General features: G+C 35.3%; 2 protein-coding genes and 1 non-coding gene across 8 annotated transcripts in view; 2 read left to right on the top strand and 1 right to left on the bottom strand.

The window, feature by feature from the left end:
- Positions 1–8,016: 8,016 nt before the first annotated feature.
- LOC124641380 (stress-associated endoplasmic reticulum protein 2) lies at positions 8,017–12,642 on the top strand. Of its 6 annotated transcripts, none has more exons than XM_047179448.1 (3): positions 8,017–8,152; positions 9,719–9,832; positions 11,754–12,642. In XM_047179448.1, exons 2-3 carry the CDS (start codon positions 9,746–9,748, stop codon positions 11,859–11,861), a joined length of 195 nt encoding a protein of 64 aa, XP_047035404.1. In that variant the 5' UTR covers positions 8,017–8,152; positions 9,719–9,745; the 3' UTR covers positions 11,862–12,642. The 6 variants fall into 6 exon arrangements, 3 of the variants coding, with proteins under 3 accessions (XP_047035404.1, XP_047035406.1, XP_047035405.1); XR_006985675.1 differs by having other exon boundaries at positions 8,033–8,152; positions 9,719–9,835; XM_047179450.1 differs by having other exon boundaries at positions 8,114–8,256.
- A 1,478-nt stretch (positions 12,643–14,120) lies between these two features.
- LOC124641397 overlaps positions 14,121–20,919 on the bottom strand; it is a 153,321-nt gene continuing 146,522 nt past the window's right edge. Inside the window, exons 5-6 of the mRNA XM_047179472.1 lie at positions 17,780–18,005; positions 14,121–17,689 (exon numbers count right to left, since the gene is read on the bottom strand). Coding sequence (XP_047035428.1) covers positions 15,480–17,689; positions 17,780–18,005 — 2,436 coding nt within the window. The 3' untranslated portion in view covers positions 14,121–15,479. The remainder of the gene's footprint in view (positions 17,690–17,779; positions 18,006–20,919) is intronic.
- On the top strand, positions 20,311–20,402 carry LOC124641666. Its single transcript, XR_006985699.1, has one exon. It is a non-coding gene; the product is annotated as a U6atac minor spliceosomal RNA (small nuclear RNA).

Raw genomic sequence — 20,919 nt, 5'->3', positions numbered from 1 at the left:
CACGCTTAAGCCCTTTATTTTGATGGGATGCTAATGGACAAGGAATGGGGAAACTACGGGAACTATGGCACCTGCCGATGACAATGTATTAAATACATGTAAAAAGGCAGGGGGAGACTGGCCACCACACTTACTGGGCCCCCGGGAATCAGTCGCTAAATCGCAACAAGAGGGCAACAGGTACATGAGCGGCTGAAGGGTGAGGATACCTCGGCGGACTTTAAACGCAGATCACGCGCTACCTGTGGGTCCAGCATCACCGGCCCACTCGCCACTTACCACGAGGCACCTACCCTCCGAGCAGGGCTGCTAACCCTGCTCTAGCGACTCCACTCTGGTCGACCAACGAAGGCAAGCCAAGAGGCGGGAGACCTATCCCCCGTCATGCTTCACTCCGGCCTGCCGGAGGGGGGGGACAGTATACTCTCCCTGGAGCACTCGGTATATATAGCCCCGCGGGGTCGCTACTCCCCGTCATCCGAGTCAGATGCCCTGCGGGGCTTATTAGATATTATTATTATTGGGTTTGAACGCTTAGTTGTAATCAGAATTTTGTTTCATACCTTTAAAACAATTTTTTTTGAACTGTCTATAGAGATTTTTTCAAATCGTACTTAGCATGCGCTAAGCAATTCATAAGTTTTGATGAATGACAACCTTACCTACATATTTATGAATGTTAGTAATTATTTCGCGGAAAGCTATATAAATGTTTTTTTTTTTTTTGAGGCTTTTATTTTTTGTGAAAACTAATTATTTTATTTTACAATTTTAATAGTAACAATTTTACTCGTGCTACATGTGCACATGACTGCATGTTTATATGATTGATTACGAAATATATTTTATAGACTGATTTTGTGATTCCAAGCGTCTGATAGATAGGAATATAAATTAAAATGCAACTATGTATCTGTTTTATTGAATACCGTACCTTACCATGCCATAATGTAATGTTTCAAAGGTATAAGTATGCTTAACAAATTCAAGCACAAAAAAAATGTACATAACTTGAACTTTATGTTCAAGAGCAGAGAGTTTACATTCGCATTAAAAGTTGACGAGTACTGGGAATATTTGACGAGTATCCGTACAAATCAGACGACTATTGGTACAAATCGCCCTTTTTTTACTTTTGCCTTAATAACTACATAAAGCCATGAAAATGATTTAAAAAACATTAGTTACTTAGAATAACGAATAAATACTCTATCACGTCATGCAAAAATTTTCATTTTCTATTGAATATTTAACACACAGTAGCGCTTCAAAGTCGGCGATTTCCGAAATCCGACGAGTATTGGTACGTTTACCTTACATCATCTTCATACTGGTTTATGAGCCCTAAAAAACTATCAGCCGACAAAAAGTTTTCCGTATGTCCCAAATTCTCGTGTAATACGATATTTTATTAGTGCGCATTGTTTAAACAATTGCGTAAGTGATTGTTAGAGCTCGGGATCTGCACCTTGTTGCGTGAGGGTTATGTTAGAAGGAACGGAACGCAACTCGCGCCATTTTGTTTTTCGGATGTTCTTTTTTTGAATTTTGTATTGTGAACGTTGTCTTAGTGGATATCGGCTTTTAGTTTTAGCGTGAGATTTTTATTCGAATTTATTCTATTGTTTGTATTATGACAAAGCTGTATTGTACTTACTATAAACTTCTGGCTAGGACTTATCCCGATTAAATGGTAAAAAACATGAACATTATTTGGCAGATAGCTGGTACGGGAATGTGATGAAAATGGCCATCTGCATTATACAAAAATATCCCTAAAGTCCGTCGTCTGTTCATGAGTGCTTAGAAAGCTTAGCATTTATTTAATTGATACTGAAAACATTTTTAATGAATAGTTATATCCGAAAAACACAACATTATCTAATATTTCATACTAGATTTTCCTACTCAAGAAACTTTCACCATTTCACATAGCACCATCCGCTATCTATCGAGTATCGAGCGACATACGTTGCGCGTCGGGGGTGCGCGGCGCGGCGCGGGGGGAGGGGTGGTGGCTATCGAGTTACTCCTACTGCCCTTGCTCTCCTGGCTGTCTGACGGTTTAGATCATTTTGAAACGCGGATGAAATGCGGGATGCTGTGTTGGTTTTGAGCAGGAATTGTGGCTTTATATAACGGTTGGTAGGTTGGATCTGTAAATTTTGAAAATTGCTTGAAGTTCTATCATAATTAATTTTGGTCGTTAAGAGTTTGATTTGACTATCTACCGTATCTGCATCATATGACGAAGAAAAATGATGAAAAACGACTCTTCAAGAACTTACAATAGTTGCCTAAATTATGAAGTGGCATAGGTACGATGCTAGAAATACATTGGTAAAGATGCTACTTACCCTAATAAGCTCTACTTAGGACCTAAATGCGCCCACATTCCCAATTAAATTCGGTACCTCTTATAAAAATAGTCAAATAAGCAAGTACTTAGGTAATCTCTCAAAATAATTGCGGTCACTACGCAATCCCGTAAAACCAAAAAAAAAGCAATTTCCCGCTTCCCAAAAACAATTTCAACATGGCGCCATCGGGCGAATGTTTATCGCAAACCTGTCACAAATTATAGCAAAATAACCGTAAAACATATTCGAGCAATAACAATAACTACTCAAGTTAATACTTTCGGTTAAATAATAACATAAATACTTTTTACTATAATCTCCTTGTCTACTCGTGCGCAAGGACGCCGAGGGAAATGGCGCCAAAATGTGCAAACTTTTTTTTTTAAGTCTGGCATAGTATTTGTTTATGGTATCGTGAGATAGTTAGAGAGTGTAACCTTTTTTTGAAAGTTGGTTAAGTTTGGCTATGTTTGTAGTGTAATATAGGTAGTATTCCGATGAAAGTAGGTACCATAATACGTCTAAACTGGTTAGGTACCTACCCGCGTTTTTTAAGGTCTCTTTGGAAATTAGGAAAGTTGAAGTTAAAGTCCTTTTATCATACCAACTTACAATTTTTGTTTTCACACATCTGCACTAAGTAGGTAGGTACTGTTTCTAATAGCGAAAATACGAAGCTAGTCCTTTAATGTCAGATATTTTTAACTGGGTATGTGATGACTATGATACAAATATGTTTAAATTTAGATGAAGCATTTCTGTATCAGAATGAACTGATGATCAATTTTTCATATTATATTTGAAATTAATTTCAGCTAGTTACTTCTAATTATTTTTTTTCGTTGACTGTACTTGATAATAATATGTACTTACCAATTAGCTACGAGGAACTTACCTATATTTAAATCCAGACCAATTTGAAGTATGCATGAACATCTTTAATTATATTCTACGATAAACGCTTAATTATCATTAATTAGGCGCGCATACCTTAATTACTGAATTATCTAACAAAACTACAATTAGGCGTATTATGTTAATTAAATTATGATACCAACCCCTAATGAATATTATATTAATTTCAGTGTATGATAAATATGTATTCCATAGTTAGAACTTTAGACTTATTCAGAAGAGAGAGTTGCCTGTGCTGTGTCGGAATCATTAGGAAACGAATTCGCGCACCCGGCTAAAAATGTTCTTCCTACAAAAGAGCTGAAATATATTTCTTCAAATCATAGGTATCATTGGTTCCAAGATCAGGACATTCAACAAGACAAACTCTACAACTTTAGGTATAACATGAACTTAAATGTTTTTTACCGGGAAATCTGGGGTAAGCAAACCTAGGTACCTATCTTCCCGCTTATCCGGAAATTCTGGAATCAACTATAAAATAAAATGACCCACAAATTAATAAAAAATCAGAATAACAACTTTCAATGAAAACATAAAATTGCCAGCGCAAAAAAAAAACGCCCAACTTTTTAATTTTATTTTTTAATCGACCACGGCAACGTGCATTCCGGCTGATCGGTTCCCTGATGAGGTTTGACGTAATGCAAGGAGCTGGCAACACAGCGACCACACAGACCCGGGTTATTATATTATATTAACCAAAATCCAATTTTATGGTGGTTCATTGTTATCAAGTCATGTGTGTGTGAAGTTATTGAAAGTTCTTGGTAGTTTATTTACGCAATTTAGATGGCAACACTGATGTTTGTGGGTGTTCTGTTCTATTAGTGGGTTTGTTTTTTTTTTTTGGGGATGTAAAGGTGTTATCAATTTATTTATTTAAGAGATAGGTAGGTACTTGAGAACACCTTGTTGAAAGGTGTGGAAAAGCTTTCTGTGGCGTAGTTACCTTTCACATTTTGTATGGTGTGATAAAAGCATCAAGTAATTCGTTTAGGTAATAAATAAAATTTATTTATAAATTATTATGAAAAAAAGCTGTTCCAAGATCAGAAATATCTCGACTTTAACTTTTAGGTGTAACAGAACAAGACCGAATGATTAGTTGAAAATATTTTTTAAAGTAATTTTCAAAAAAACGCTGGTTACGAAAATAAGTCATAGAATATCTCAAATACAAAGATACAAAATATGGCGGTCTTACCTACTTATCGCTAAAAAGCAATTTCTTCCAGACAACCGTTGGATTGAGTTTACTTGAAAAGATAAGTACCTAAGTATTGGTAACGGGCAGTTTAAGGTGCACTTAAATACCAAAGTTATTAGAAATAAATAAATAGACAATAAAATAAAAAAAAAAGATAAAGTAATAATATAGAGACAGTAATGAGCCATGTAGTATTAAGAAAGTATTGTGAAAATATTGAGATAAAAATCTAGTGACAATCTATTGTCTTCATTTCTTTCATCCCCTAAGCGGATAGGGGATGAATAAAAGCGAAAACTGCCCCATTGTCATCCCCATAATGTTTGTTGTGTACCAGGGTATCAGCAGAGATGCGCGAAATTGGTTTAAAAGTGTACCGAGTTTCATACCGCCGCTTTGAGATGCCGTCGGATAAGGAAGATGCAAAAAACTTCGGTAAATAAAAAATAAAAATGTAAGTACTTACTTAGGTAAATATGTACCTACAAACTATTTTAGTGATGGCTGATTTACATTGAGTCAGTAACTGACGTCAGTCCACTGACAAGTCAGTGCTGACCCGGCACTGCCATCGTGTAAATTGATTTGAAGTCAGTACAGTACTACTGACGAAACACTGACACTACACTGACTTCGTGTAAATAGCACGCGTCAGTTTTCGGCGCCTACACTGACGTCAGTTACTGACTCAATGTAAATCAGCCTTTAGTTTTGGTAGGTACATGAAAAATATATTAAATGAATAATCTCTCATAACGTCACTCACTAGGTAAGTAGGTACTTATAAAAATAAGAAAAAAAAAATTGGAATCATCGTACACAGCGTTAATCCGCGTTTTTTTTTTAATCCACTTAATTAGGTATATCTAAATAAAGATGTTTGTTGTGCTTTAAAGCAACTAAAATGTTTTTTCTGTGCCTGAAGAAAAATGTAGGTAAGTCAAAGATATAAATCAGTAATTATTTTGCTTAGTGAGCAAGTAAATGAAGCTGCATTGTTTTTTGTCCGACTGTGCGCGGATTAGGAGCGGTGCGGCGCCACACTGCAAATAGTTTTTCTTTTTTCTCATCCTAAGATAACATATTGGAGAGTTTGAATTATTTAAGATCTTTGAGGTAGGTAAGTCACTATTTAACAATTTGTATTTTAGATGTGTTTTGCGATGAGGTACCTACTTACGCTAAATTTTAAGCCAGATTTTAAGATCAACAACCCTGGCAAGAGATAAGTGCTTAGGTGTACTTTCATGAATTCTAGGTAAAACCACAAACGTAGTTAGGTAGGTAGGTATTGTTGTTGCATAGTATTTTCCAGGATACGCAAACTTTTCCTCATTAGGGAATAGCTCTTTTCCAAGTTGGTAAATAGGTATTGTGCAGGTGACTGTATATACCTGACCCTACGACAGTTTCCTACAAAGTCTGCACGTCAAAAAGCATAAAAAATATATACCTAAAGGTCCATTCACTAATGAGGTATCTAAACTAGGCGTTCCTATCACAACCTAGCCTACGAGTAGGTACACTAATCACCTAATTACCATTAGGCAGTCACCTGACACTGCATTGTGATAATATTAATTAATTACTGCTGCTTACCCACTTAATTAGGCGTAGGTAATGATATGCGTGGAGGTACTCACCTACCTTACGTCACTGTCGGGCTTGTAGGAGTGGCTTTTGTTATCTGAACATTACCTAAGTATGGTTTTGGTATAGGTAGTATACTTAGTTATCGGCACGGATAATGAGCTCTCGGCGGAAGAGTGGGGATCGCTTTGCGCACTGTACACTTAGGGCAATAAACCGCAGGCGCTTCTGCGCAGGTGAAGGTCAGGGCTCAATATCCTTGCCGATGATTATAATTCTTAAATAAATAAAAATATACCTATAAATAAGCCATTTATTTCTTGTTTCTTTATCGTTTTACAATGATTAGTTGAGCTAATGTAAGTATTAGGTATGTTTATTTTATTCAGCGAGAACCTCGAATTGGGTAAATCGTGCAAAGTTTCCTTGTCCTTTATCGAGTGCTGCGTCTTGCTAGTTTGGGTTGGTAATCCTTACCTTCTCTTACTATACTTGGGTAATGTAAAATTAACTCAGTCTGTCAAGGTTTCACGCTAAGTAAACTGCTAACACTAAACCAATTTAAATGAAAGGAAAAATAAACTAACTTTACTAAGTAGGACCTACCTGCACAGATAGGAAATCTACAAAAAGACACACCTAGGTACTTAGGGCATATTCGGGTGCGACAAGCCTAGTTGGTGTAGTTGCCTCGGGACACAGGCGGAACCAGAGAGAACAGCTAATACCTACCTATACCTACTTAGGCTGATAGCGGGAAATGATGGTGCTGTAAGTAGGTAAGTAGGTACCTACCTACCTGTGTAGGTCGCTACAGCGTTCTAGCGTTAAAAATAAGTAGGAACTAAGTAGTATCATTTTCAGAATTGATCCAATGGGTACTAAAGAAGGTAGTTTCAGAGATAACAGCATCACATATAGGTATTTTATTTTATTTATAGATAATTAAACTAAACCTTAAAACGTAATCAGACAGAACATGTTAAAAATATCAAAAGAAAAAATAATTTGGCAGCCGACGTACATTTTAAACTTTTCAAAAAAGGAACAAACAAAGGATGGAACGTTTCGCCTACAATTTATTGACGTTCTCCCTTCGACATTCAAATTCAAATGGATTCTATCTATCCGTAGGCGTAGCGTTTTGAGGCGTTGTCTAAAGCGACCAATCAGAGCGTCAGGATCACCCTCCAAGGATACTGCTGTAACGTGATTGGTCGATTAGTTGACACCTGATAGTGATGTCCTGACGATCCTTTGTTGGTTTTCTCTTTCTCTTTTATAGTCATCATTGTTGAGCCTACGTCCTTGTTTTGTTGTACGAAACGAACGAGCGGCCTATTTTATTGTAGTTAATATCTATTTGGCATGAATTTGAATTGAATAAATACGTATTTCGATGGCGATGTTATTAAAGTAGGTATTGCTTACTATTGCTCATAATTAGATACAAAAATAGGTAAACTAGAAACTTTTGATGCCTTAATATTATGAGTTTACATACAAATATATTGTACCTACCTAAATAAAAGTATTGAACAGAATCAAAATAGAAAATATATGCTTCCGAAACTGCTACACGCTACGATTGTGCTACGAGATAAAAATTGCTCTGGCCCTCTAGCGGCTACGATAAGTAACAATACCAAAGCGACATCTGCTGGAAAAAGAAATAAAACGAATAGCGCCATCTAGTACAGAAAGTAGTTACACCGAATAGAAACTACATAGTACCGCTACTCACCGCTAGATGTCGCTTAGAGATTTGAAAGACTACAACTATTTAGTTAAAACATTTCCGAAAATAAAAACATTACAGTTGAGAAAAATAGCTTTTTATTATATTTTGTTTTATTAAAATTTTACTCAATCAATATGTAAAATTATTTTATACCCGTAACAAAATGTTGTTGTTTTTTTTGTTAGTGTAACATTAATTGACGCGTGTCTGGTACATGCGCAATACAAACTTGCTTTCAAATGACGCGTTTGACACTTCTGTCATTTCACTTTTTACATACGTGTCAAGCGAACTTGCGCGTTTGGCTTTAGCGGCCCTTAATTTTAGGAAATAATTGTGAGTAGAATTATATTTTTGTTCTTATTCTCATTTAATATAGTTGTGTGGCTGTTGCGGGTGATTTGTGTGTCATTTTTCATATAAAAACTCCCGTTTAACTCGTAAGTAGAGTGGGCCTGTTTACACTTCAATTTCATTACGTGTATGTAATAACATTTTTCTCGATAACAACGCTTGATTTGGTGTGTAATTCGAGTTAAAACCGCGTCCAAAGCTCATTACTTTATAAACTACGTATTTGTTGTAATTATTTTGTCTCCAAAACGGTACGGGAGCACTTAACTTTCCGTCCAGCTGTGCCAACAGTAATTTGTGTTTTTCGTCATAAAACCGTCTGTTTCGAGGAAAATTAAGATACTTACGACGTAAATAAAAGGTGAAACTTTATAGATTAATGCTGATTACCGTGCTGGCCTTCGTTTTGCAGTTTAAATTGAGTATTTATCATTAAGCTGGTGATTAAGACATTGTTATTGGTAGATAATGACAATATTTCAATAGACACGTATACTAACGTGGTACGCAAATATTTCTGGTTATTCCAGTAACGTGTCGCGCGGGTTTTCGTACAGACGTATTTTGATTTGTAAAACTACAGTTAGACATACAAAGTGTGCCACTTTAAAAGTGAAATAACAGTTAGGTCTGTTGACACATATTACAGGTGAACTACTTGAACTATCAACAGTTTTCTAGTAAAAGGTAGAATGTGTTTTAATTGTCCTTATTTTTATATTTGTGTATTTCTGAAAAGAGAAATGTGTCCATTACACATTTCTCTTTTCAGAAATACACAAATATAAAAATAAGGACAATTAAAGACAATGTATGGTAAACTAAACTATCCATATGTTTGCAAGGAAAAGTGCCTGCAACTTCAATTTTTCATATGTGTTACATTTTTTATTCTAAAATCAATACTTATTACAATATACCTAGGATTTGTGCACATTATAATTCTTTTAAAGTTGGATAAAAGGTAGAAAATGAGCTTAAGTTATCATATTTATTTCTGTAAACAAACCAATTACTTTTGTTACAGACCTATTTTTAAGTTTTAAAGGACTAATGAAAAACATATATTTTTGTGTATTCTGAGAATCATTTAACTCACTTAATCAGTCAGTAGACAAAGAAATGTTTTGTTGAGAATAGTAAAATATGAAATATTTTTAAATAATATTCACAGTTTTGAGCATTTTATTCTGTTGTCTGCAATTTATGAATAGTTATTTTCTCCCTCTGAAAATACCAGTTTGCCAATCTGTAAATTATATTGTTAAACAGTATTTTTACTGGATTTTGCAGCATGAAAATTTTAAACTAGCTATGTTGTATATTAATACTGCCTGCAATGCAGACAGAAGCATTAAACATGAGGCAGATCATAGCAAAAACTGACAGAACTTATTTACTTGTTGTTTTGGAGTGCACCTGTGTCTGCACAAATGTTTGTGCACTTTAAAATGTCCTGTGCAGCTGTCTGATCTTCTCAGATAGAGTAACCGCCATGGCCTATAAAGTTAGACACCGTATTAACCACCTATCTTAACACATTTCCAGGACAAATATACCTGCTAATCGTTGAAAATGGCACCGAAACAGAGGATGCGTATCGCCAACGAAATTGCCAGCAAAAACATTACCATGAGAGGCAATGTGCCAAAGTCTACCAAGGTAGTACGTATTACCAATTTGAGTTTTTTTTCTTTTTTTCCTTAGCACGTAAGTTCTTAACTTTGTACTAACAAACTTTTTTTAGAATTCATTCAAAATATTAGACAAATTGATGGTTATTTGACTTCTATCCAACTTCAAAAAAGAAGGTTCTCATTTTATGTATACGTTTGTGTCAGCAATTATCTCACGTTGCCCTACACCGATTTTAATGCAGTTTTCAGCACAATATGTCTGGCTTAGTTTTACTATTGAAGTTGGTTTAATTTTTTTGTAAGAACGTTTTTGCTAATTTTGTAGAACGATTATGTAATTTGGCTTTTACTTATCCGAGGAGCAGTTAACTGTTTAAAGATTACAGAGTTTCCAGTTTTTTGTTCAAATAAAATTGACTGCTTAATGAAAACATAATATGTAAATTTTGACCTTTAAATAAGATTGTTTTGAATGAGTTATGTAATTTCAGAATAAATTATCATAGAGATATATCATCATACTTAAATAACACATTTGGATGCCAAAATATTATATTTTGAAAAAATCATCAAAATATCCATTATTTGTCTAATGTTTTGAATGAAATCATTATAATTAAAAAGCGATTTTCCCAATACTACTCAATCATATTTTGCCATTCAGCTACCAGGATATCATAACTTTAAAGAGATTGTCCTATCTTTTCTGATTGTTCCACGTGTGGCTTTCTTACTCTTTGAATATTATCTATGTGTGTGTGTTGTGTGTTTATTTGCTGACCGAGGGCTAGTTAAGCTGCATATTACAGAATTGTCAATTTAACACATTACTAATATTATATAGATAACCTTTTAACTTTAAAAGTGATTATCTAACGATGCTTCATGCTTGAGTAATTAATAGAAAGGAAAAGTGACCAATACTGCTCAAGTTTTAGTGAAAGTTAACAAAATTGAATTGAATTGTGAATTTGTTTTGAAACACTTTCTTTGAAACTTCAAATGTTATTTTCGTTGGATAAACATCGGTCGGCATCCAAGTTTATCCGTGTGTGTCAGTAAGGCGGGTGTAATTTTTAGATTTTAGGCAAATTGACACACATATTTATGCCAGATGCGGCTGAGTACCAGTATGCAAACCATAGAGTTTTATCATAAACCAGCTGTTTATTCGAGGTTCACCCGCATACCTGGGGAACTTCTTCCCGTACCTGGACAATTATAGCCCAGCCCATATCACTTGAGGATAGGTTAGCTTCCAACAGTGAAAGAATTTTAAAAAAAGGAATCCTATTCATAGTATAGAATACTAATGTTATAAGTTTAAATAACAAACATAAATTGCGCATATAGCAGGTGCAAACATGCCTACAATGCGACACTATACAAAAATGCATGGAATTGATTAGTTGCACTGCGTTCATGTTGAATATTTTAATCTTAGCTAAGTAATTATTTTTCATGGTGATATTGAAACTGTTTCACCGTGGCCGCTGATAACATTGGCTTAATAAGATTATTTAAAAAATATAAATATGCACTTAATTGAGATCATTTCAAAATGATAAAGTCTGTTCGATTTTTGTCAAGGAATAACTGAGTTGAGGAGGTTGAATAGGTAGTCGCTCTATGTAAAACACTGGTACTCAGCTGCATTTGTTTAGACTGGAAGCCGACACCAACATAGTTGGGAAAAAGGCGCGGAGGATGATGATGACTTTCTTAGGAGGTTTTCCGTTTCCGGAAAAAAGCTAGGTAAATAATGAAGTCTAAGAAACTGCTTAGTTATAGTTAATTAGAAAATTGCAGTGGTTATCAACAATTTATGGTACAAAATAGCAATAGCATTTTTACCCGTCTGCCTCGGAAGATATAGATAGATAATCAGGGCTTCCACACACATCAATTTAATTCTAAAAATATTTATATTGTTCACTTTCTTTCAGGAAAAGGACGACCAATACCCCGTCGCGCCCTGGTTGCTGGCTCTCTTCATCTTCGTAGTTTGCGGTTCAGCAGTGTTCCAAATAATCCAATCCATAAGACTTGCCTAGGTCCCCTCTCTTGTGATTCCCACCCTTGACTGAATACCTTACCATTGTGGCTTGAACTGTTTCCTACTCACTTCTGTTAGCCTAGTACTTTTTTGAACGGATGGAATTAAATATCTTCAATAACTTTGCAAAATAACCGCTTAGTTAAAACATGCTAATTTGGTTATATTATTTAGTATAGTTTAAAATACTATGTAGTAGAAAATAATCAAAATGTGTGTATTTTCGTCCTTCTTGCAAGATCATGTTATATGAAACTTTTCAAGCCACGAAATCCAGTAGTAAATTACAATAAATTTTATAAATATTGTCCACATTAGGAGTTCTGCTCCCACTGTGAACAATGACTGCGCAACTATCTATGTAGCTTTCAAAGTTGCATTACTTTATGTTTAGTTATTCATAAGCGCAGGTTTTAAAAACAATATAATCTCAAGAAAAAAAAAAAACATAATTGTACGTACTATATTCTTGTATATTGTAAAAAATGAATTAATGTTAAGGTGAAGATAAAAATCGAGAGCATTTAGATAAATGTTGTTGAAATTCATTCCTTTAAGTTTTATTTGAGACCAATAAGTGTAGACGCACAACACGCGGTTTAGCGCAAATGAATCGCGGTTTTTAATTTTTTTGTATTCGATTTTAGTTGAATTTTTATTGTAAAAATATGAATGAAATTATTTTATATCCGCGCCACGCTAACGAAATTATTTGTCGGTACTATTTTTAATTTTAAATGTAATTTATTTGATTAAAAACAGTATATTTGTCATATTAACTGTTGTTTAATTGTAATTATTTATAATTGCTACCTTAAGGATATAAATTTCCTGCTTATGACTATTCTAAGTCATCTCCCGAAATCATTTTTATTTTACGATTTTAAATATATACGTTTATATAAAGTTATATCTGTATACATTTTTGCAATAAATAAATAAAGTCGCGTGTTAGTTACACATTTTATAACTCAAGAATGGCTGAACCGTTGAAGCTGAAAATTAGAGGGGAGGGGATTAGCTTAGACCAGGGAGAAGGACATAGGATGATTTACGATTGCATTATGATTGCAGAGCAAACTGCCGTATCAGTAACAGAATGCCCGATATGGTTAAAACTGCTATTGCGATTCAATTTCTATTCAATTTTGACATGATTAACTTAGGAGAATCAGGCCTCTGGATAGCAGACATTCTACAGAGATTGTGAAAGCTGCGTTGTTATGTTTTGAAACTTATCTATACTAATATTATATAGAGGAAAACTTTGTTTGTTTGTTTGGTTGTAATGAATAGGCTCAAAAACTACTAGACCGTTTTTAAAAATTCTTTCACCATTCGAAAGCTACATTATCCATGAGTAACATAGGCTATGTTTTATCCCGGTACGGGCAGTAGTTACCACGGGACGCTGGTGAAACCGCAGGAAAACGGCTAGTGTACCTATATAGGTGATAGATACCTTACCTTCCTATCCCATGGACTACTTTTTTATCAACCACGCGGGCGAAGCCGCGGGCATCAGCCAGTTACTAAATAATGGTAACGAATCCAAAGACGACAATATTTATAATACTTATCTGCTATTTAATTTTGTGTTCGAGATACTTACCACTCTACTAACAAAATGGCAAATAATTTTTAACTTCAATTACCTGGGGCCCGATTCTCCCAAGTTAATAATGTCAAAATCGAATAGAAATTGAATCGCAATAGTAGTTTTGACCATATCGGGCATTCTGCTATTAATATAAGACCAATCGTTTGCGATTGGTCTGCTATTTTGGTGATTTTGGTCTATATAGTAATTTGCTCTACAATCATATTGCAACCGTAAATCATTTGCAGACAAAATGATTCATTATTGAATGACAGAAAAGTATAAAAACGTTTATTTCAAAGAAAAAATTGCGGAATGCCACATACGCTTCAATCGTTATCGAGTCGTGATTGGATCGCAGTCGAATGTGAATCGTAGGTATGTCGCTTAAGTAAAAATAGGAGAATCGGGCCCCAGCTCTGAAATATTCAGCTTTGACGCGTGTTAGTAGACTTGAACAAGGCAATCAGATTCGGTTTATCTACGTAACATATCTCAAGTTAACCTACGTAATCGCATATCATGACACGTTACCACGTGGGTACAGATTAAGCATTAAATAGTTCCACGTGGGTTAGCCTCGTAGGCAGCTTATCAGCAGACATTTTCTCAAGTGCGATATTGACGTCAATAAAGTTCGTGAAAAAAAACAACAGATTTATTTCAATAATTTGTATAATTTCGCAAAACATTTTTCAATTTTACATTTTCATCGAGAGCACATTTCGATATTATAATACAATGTTAAAACTATATAATACAAACGCTTTTTACAATTACCTAGGTATGTCATGTCGTGGTACCTACTAAATCTTATTTAAAGATCGATAACACCACTACCACTAGCGCCACACGCTGCCAGCGGCGAATAGCGGAACTAAAGTGTAATGTGTGTTACAATATTTTAGATCAAATCATGCACTATGCTTTTAAATCAAATAGGAGCAAATTAAAATAATTGTGTAAGGTAAAAAAGATTCTTCTTAGTAGACTGCTTTTTTCTATTTTTAGATCGTTACTTTCTGGTAGTGGTGAAATCTATCTGACTACATTGAGCACCCTATAGCACCGATTGTGATGATTTTTTGTGTAGTAAGTAGTACAGTCTATTTTATGTGGATTTTCAATTTTCACGATACGAGTTTTCGGTTGCACACTAACGCCACGCCGTTATTAGCGGCGAGTAGCAGTATATTGCAGATGCACAATTTAAAGCCTGTGACAAGGACAATTATTTGTTTCCCCTTTATTTAAGATGGCAATCAAAAACTCATATCGCTCAAAATGTTACAAATTATTGCCTTTTACCATAAAATATAGTGACAAATTAATAGGTGCCAAAAAATAAGAAATCACGTAACTAAATAGTGCATTTTTACATTAAGTGGTACACTTCGTGTCAATAATAAGTATACACTTTTTAAAAGATAAATTATAAATAGATTTTTTTTACATTTTTATCACCATATTTTTACTCGTGGTACAAAAAAATACAACGTTTTTCGATCATTTTGAAAATATTTTTTTAGTGTTAGCTTTTTGATAACCACTTCAAATGTTTTTGAAATTATTGCACAAGACCTGATTCAGCAAAACAGCCACGATTTTTGCGGAAAATAACTACTAATTGACAGCCCAACTTAGTTTTAAAATTTCTGGCACATTTCTGGTAAAGTTTGCAAATGGCATCCGATCAGGTTTTCAACGTACAAGAATTAATCAGAATACATTTTACTTGACTATATTAATGGTGATATGAGGCCAAAAATATTATATCTATCATATGCCACATCTTCACTGGTTGTAATAATCACATACTTAATATTGATATATTATAATGACTTAAGTACGGATAATATAAAGCATTTATACACTGAAAAAGCTAAACTAAAAAAAACATCACATCTACGTGACTTTTCTAAGCGGGAACTGCAGATTATATTTTTATTGGTACATCAAAAATATGACTACAAGACACTATTTGTGGCCGCCGGTGTAACTACGCTAAACTTAAAACTATTTTAAAGTATCATAGATGGCTTCGTTGGGATATGTACCATTCAAATGTATGCTGTTACTAAAACTTAAAGAATTATCTTTACTTAAACAGATTTCAGTTTTTTCTATATTATTATCGTTTTCATTTGGATAATCGTCAATGTTGCTCGTTATTTCTAACCTGATTGCGTGCATTTTGTTCTCCGTTTTATCTTTATCGCGTTCCCAGGAGTCTACGATAGAGACGTCATTCTTGCTTCCCATATCATCAATATCACTTGACGTAACACTGGAATTATCCAAATCAAAGTCCGTTGTCTTTTCAATAACAACAACTTCTATATGTCTGAATGGATTTTCTTGATTTTCTATCATCTGCCGCGCTCGCTCATCGTTTCTGATTATCACTTCTTTCTTGACGTTGCAGATGACTGGGTCTGTAGCTAGAATATCGATGTTGTTATCGTAATTTTCTTCATCGCTAGTTTTGTGACCGTTAGGGGTACAAATCTCTGCGTAGATATTGTCAGAGCTGGCGTCTGATTCAACTTTTTCTTCTTCAACGTGAACGGCGTCTGCTACTTGCCCGTATGGTAAATCTTCAATGACTGGCAGCTTTCTCTTTTGTATAGATGATATAGATCTGCGGATTTTCACTTGAGTTTGCGGCTCCTCTTCGGAAATGTCCACAGTTGTGAAATCTTCTTCTATTTCAGACTTAGGAGTAGGAGCTCTTGGTTTATCAATTTTCTTTCTAAAGTTTACTATTTTCTCATTATCTGCAGACCGCTCTGTTTTGGTTGGCATGCTATTGCTGTTGCTACCTTCTTTCTTATCAGTAGACTTTTTAGGATGAAGAAGATTCGATGTGGATTTGCTTAGCACTCTCTTAGTTTTAACGTGAAATTCTGAACATAGCTTTTCAGTTATGAAAGAGTGTTGTTTGTAGTTGATTTCGAAATCGCTGTCATTATACAGAGATCCGACTCCAAACATGTTTATTTCTTCGCAACTTTGTATTTGGTTGTAAGATTCGGACTTCACCATGGCTTTTTCTGGTATCAGGTCGGGCTGTATCCTCTGCCTCCTTTCAAGATTAGTAGATGATTTAGTAGCTGATGATTTTTTGAGCATATTTTCGTCCAAGCTCTTGAGTTTTCTTCCCGAGCTGGCATCGCTTTCCATAGAACCGCAGTAGTTTATTTGATCTACACTAAGATTTTTGCGACCATGCTTCATGTTGATACTGCTGTCATCTTCCGTATAGGAATTGTCAGGCATTCCTGTTTGTACAGAGACTGACTTCGTCAATATTGGCTTTTTGTGATTGGAGCTGCACTGACTCGTTCCCATGTCTGATGAAGATGTAGTCAGACTCTTATAGGAGTGACTCTTTTCAGCTGTACCGTCATTCTTCCTCGTGCAGCCAAATCTGTCTTCAATTAGTTTAGCCATATCCTGGTACCGTTCTATGGAGCTATGCTTTTCGCCAAGAGGGTCGAAGGGGTCTTTGACATCTCGTGATTTCTCACTATTCTCAATAGCTGTTATCTTTTCTTCTGTAAGCTTCTCTGTGCTTTTTAAGAGTTTCAAGTTTTTAAACCATTTGTTCTTTTTATGGCCGGAATCTTCTCGAAATACTTGCATCTTGTCGCTCGAAAACTGTTCCTGTTCGATCTTCTCCTCCGGTTTGTCTTCCTTACCCTCGTCGTCGCTATAAACGTCGTAGTTCATGTGCTCGAGTTCGTTTTTACTTAAAAATATAATAGAGCCCTCGGTCTCGTCCGGAATATCTTTCAATACCTTTTCACTTTTACCAAATAACCTAGATGTGTCAATCTTAAGACCTTGTAAGGTGAACTTTCTTTCCTTTTCAAACTTGACAGGTTCGTGGTCTTCCTTTATAAGGTCTTCAGCTGTTTTCGCTTTGCCGACCACGGTTGAGTTGGCGTAGGAAATCTGCCTGATCCAGTTGTCAACATTGAGTTGACAGAAGGTTAGAGCTTTTTGTAGGCGTGCGGAGAGGAACATGCGCTTCTCGTTCTCGAAGCCGAGCTGAGTGCGCCTCACTTTGATGGCGCTGTTAAGAGGGAGCAGCTGTAGCGTCTCCTTGGCGTGGTAGCGAGGGTCCACCTGCTTGCTCGGGCTCGAGGGCATCGACCCGTACTCGGGGAGGGTGCACATCACGAGAACTGGTTCTGTTACTGCCGCCCGCAGTAGAAGGTCATCTGAAACGTTAAAAAGCAAACCATTAAGTTCAATGTCTTTAGCCATACCATAGATTGTATGTTGTGTATTTTGATTATGTTCAGTCTTACCTCCAACATCATGTGCCATTTCTATCGGCACGGTCCCTGCCAACAGGCGCACCCTGGTCGGCAGCCGCCATATGCTGAGCAAGTGCGGCAGGCGGTGCGCCCGCGCAGCCACGTCGGGAGCCACGCCCCCTCGCCCCTCCCCCGCGGGCTCCCACTCCGCCGGCGACAGCTCCTCCGGGCATACCTCGTACAGTTCCCCTTTAGTGTTGATAGGCACGAAGAGCTCCTGTAAAAGTAAGGGCGTCTGGTAAGTCAATATTGAAGATAACCCGAAAAAGGAAGAAGGGAAAATACTACATAATTGTATAGGTAAACGATGCAAGATTACTATAATAATATATGGACACGCATCAATCAAGTTTTTGAGGGTTTTCAGGCTGAATGTACCTAATTGGTGATGAATTGGTCAGGGTTTGAAACTGTGAAAGTACCGTGCCCATTTTGATGAAGTAATTAATTTTTTTCACTGCAAAATCTATAAATATCACGTGCTAACGAAAGTGCAAACCTATTCAACTCGCAGCCATTTCGAAGCAAGCCCATAAACTAAAAAAATAACGACAGCGAACATTCCAGTATTATTGAGTCTGGCAATATCGTTCCTTGTAAAGCAACCAGCGTATTGTCTGCGTATTTTATTCGTGTCCATTTATTTTAATGTATTCTCTGTCACGGCAAGCGTTATTGTTTATGCTTTTGCACATTCCAATATGGCGGAACATGACACTAGCGTGCTTGGTGGCGTTTTTAAATTTTTGTTTGCTTGCAAGTCTGGTATTAGACTTTAAAAATCGTTATTATTAGGTATGAATTTAAAAATATTTTATTGAGTCCAGTAGGTAGGTATGTAATACAGGTTAATATTTTTTTTTAAATCAATAGATTACGGTAAATGAGAGAATTTTTCATTGGATGAAACTTAATTCAAAGACTTTGATGTTTCCTATAAATTGCAAGTATTATATTCTAGGAACTGAACAAACTTGAATGGGTGCTAAATCTTGTAATAAATCGCAAACAGCTTTTCAACAATAGCATGGAATATTACATGGCAAAAGGTATAGAACAGAACATGACATGTTCCGGATCATTTCGATAGGATATATATTATATATCTTCTATTAATACCTGAACAAAATTCTGAAACCGACACTATGAATATTACGAAGAGTTTGACGTTTTAATACTGGATGAAATAAAGTCTACTAAATTGATTTACTGCTACTAGACAACAGATGGCGTCACCGTCAAAATTTACTCCATAAATTCACATGCTTTCATATTGGCATATTATTAATTAATTATAAGAAGATTAGAATGAACATAGTATATAATAGCATGTAGCATATAGCTGCTAATGACGATCGCAATCAGAATTTTAACATACTTACCAAGTTGAGTAATACGTAGATACTTAACTAATTACTTTTTCTTGTCTAACTCAACAGCCAGACCAATGTATTACGTACCTAGGTACCTGTTTTACCCATTGTGATAAACGATGTCTCAAGACCTGTATTGCAAGTAAGATTATAAAGTCAAAATTAAAAGCAGGCTTCATCCACACAATGGTGCAATTTTAAGTCTATCTAGATTTTAAATACAGGTTTATACTTAATCGTTGGTTGAATGTTTGGTGTCAGTGCCTATTGTGTGGTAAAAAAGTTTAGCTCTTGTCTTTATGGTACTGCCTGTGTCGTTTTGAATTTAGAACGCAAGAGATTTTTATTGATACACAAGTAATTTACGTATTTTAATTCATATTTTTCAACCGACTTTCCAAACAGGACGTTCTCAATTCGATGTTTTTTTTTAACAACGCCATCCTTCTACTATTTCGGTATTACAAAACCCGGGTAAATAGGACACTAACTGCACCTACAACCCTTTTTTAATTTTATTAAAACTACGATTTATTTTATCGATGCAGGTAACATTCAATTCAACACTCAAAGGTTCATCAATATACCCATAGACGAACAAAAAGTTATCTAATAACTCGAAACTTAATTCAACTCCAACAATAAATAATATTAATGACTTCACTATGAAGTAATGACTTGTCAATATAGAATATCTTCGGCCGATATAGAACTCGAAGCTAAGAACAAGTTTTGTAGGTATCATAATATTACAAAAAGTGTTACAATATTTATGCTAATCATTGGTCGCTTTTTACGCTAGCTGTCACTTGTTTTGACTGAGATAACTAACTTGTTTTCAAAGCTAGTTACAAATAAAAGACGCTCAATTGATTTTGTAATTGAATAGTTTCTCGAATCTGTCGATAGATGGCGTTGTTTTACTTTGTGCGATTTAAAATGTGTTCATGTGCTAATTTATAGTGTTATTTAAATTAACTTTGGATAATATTAATTAGTTCTTATTTAATGTAAAATAAAACATAGTTTTGTGAATGTTTGCTCCTAACATGAATTATAGTTTCTTCAGTATTAATATAAATGCTACATCGCACAAGCAATATTTACTAAGAGATTATTGTATGTGTTAAAATTGGTATATTGTATGTCGTGTCTATTGAAAGGAGAGACGGTTAGCACTCCCCTTGACAAGGATGGAATCACACAAATTGGTTAAGGCACAACTTGACCAACATTTTTTTGGAAAACATCGTTATTCCAACATCGAATCTCGAAAATTACATACCATTTGTAGGACAGAAGAACTTTGTTTAGGAATAGATTCAGTTTTCACTAATAAGCCTTATTTTGCAAATAAAAATAAGCCAACAATTATAGGCCATCTATAGCAAACTGTACGTAAGCTTACGTACCCCCAGTCTTTATAAAACATTTGTGAAATTATTAGTCGGACATAAGATAAAGTTAAAGTTAAAAACTAATTAGGTACCTAATGAAATTGCAATCAGCATACATAAGGGAAAGGTAGCCCTTTCCCTGACGAATGATATAAACGGCAAAAAGAAAACAAAACACAGCTCCCAACCTACCAGGAAAGCGTGAAGCGACAAAGGTGACAATAACGCAATTAATATTGATCTCCGGTAGCGTACTCATAGGTTATTCCAATCATGACGCCGTATGCTTTGGGAATAGCAATGTAATTAGCAACAGGTGCTTTGTGTTGCATATCATGGATGCTTTAGTTAGACCCTGAGA

The sequence above is a fragment of the Helicoverpa zea genome, chromosome 22 (genome assembly GCF_022581195.2).
Source record: "Helicoverpa zea isolate HzStark_Cry1AcR chromosome 22, ilHelZeax1.1, whole genome shotgun sequence".
Taxonomy (NCBI): domain Eukaryota; kingdom Metazoa; phylum Arthropoda; class Insecta; order Lepidoptera; family Noctuidae; genus Helicoverpa; species Helicoverpa zea.
The sequence above is the reverse complement of the archived record's forward strand: the minus strand, read 5'-3'. Positions and strand labels throughout refer to the sequence as shown.

What these genes read in the sequence shown, in the direction of transcription:
- LOC124641380 (XM_047179448.1), top strand. Translation starts at nt 9,746, where the DNA reads ATGGCACCGAAACAGAGGATGCGTATCGCCAACGAAATTGCCAGCAAA. An exon ending in ATGTGCCAAAGTCTACCAAG is followed by an intron (nt 9,833 to 11,753) that starts GTAGTACGTATT and finishes ACTTTCTTTCAG; the next exon opens with GAAAAGGACGACCAATACCC.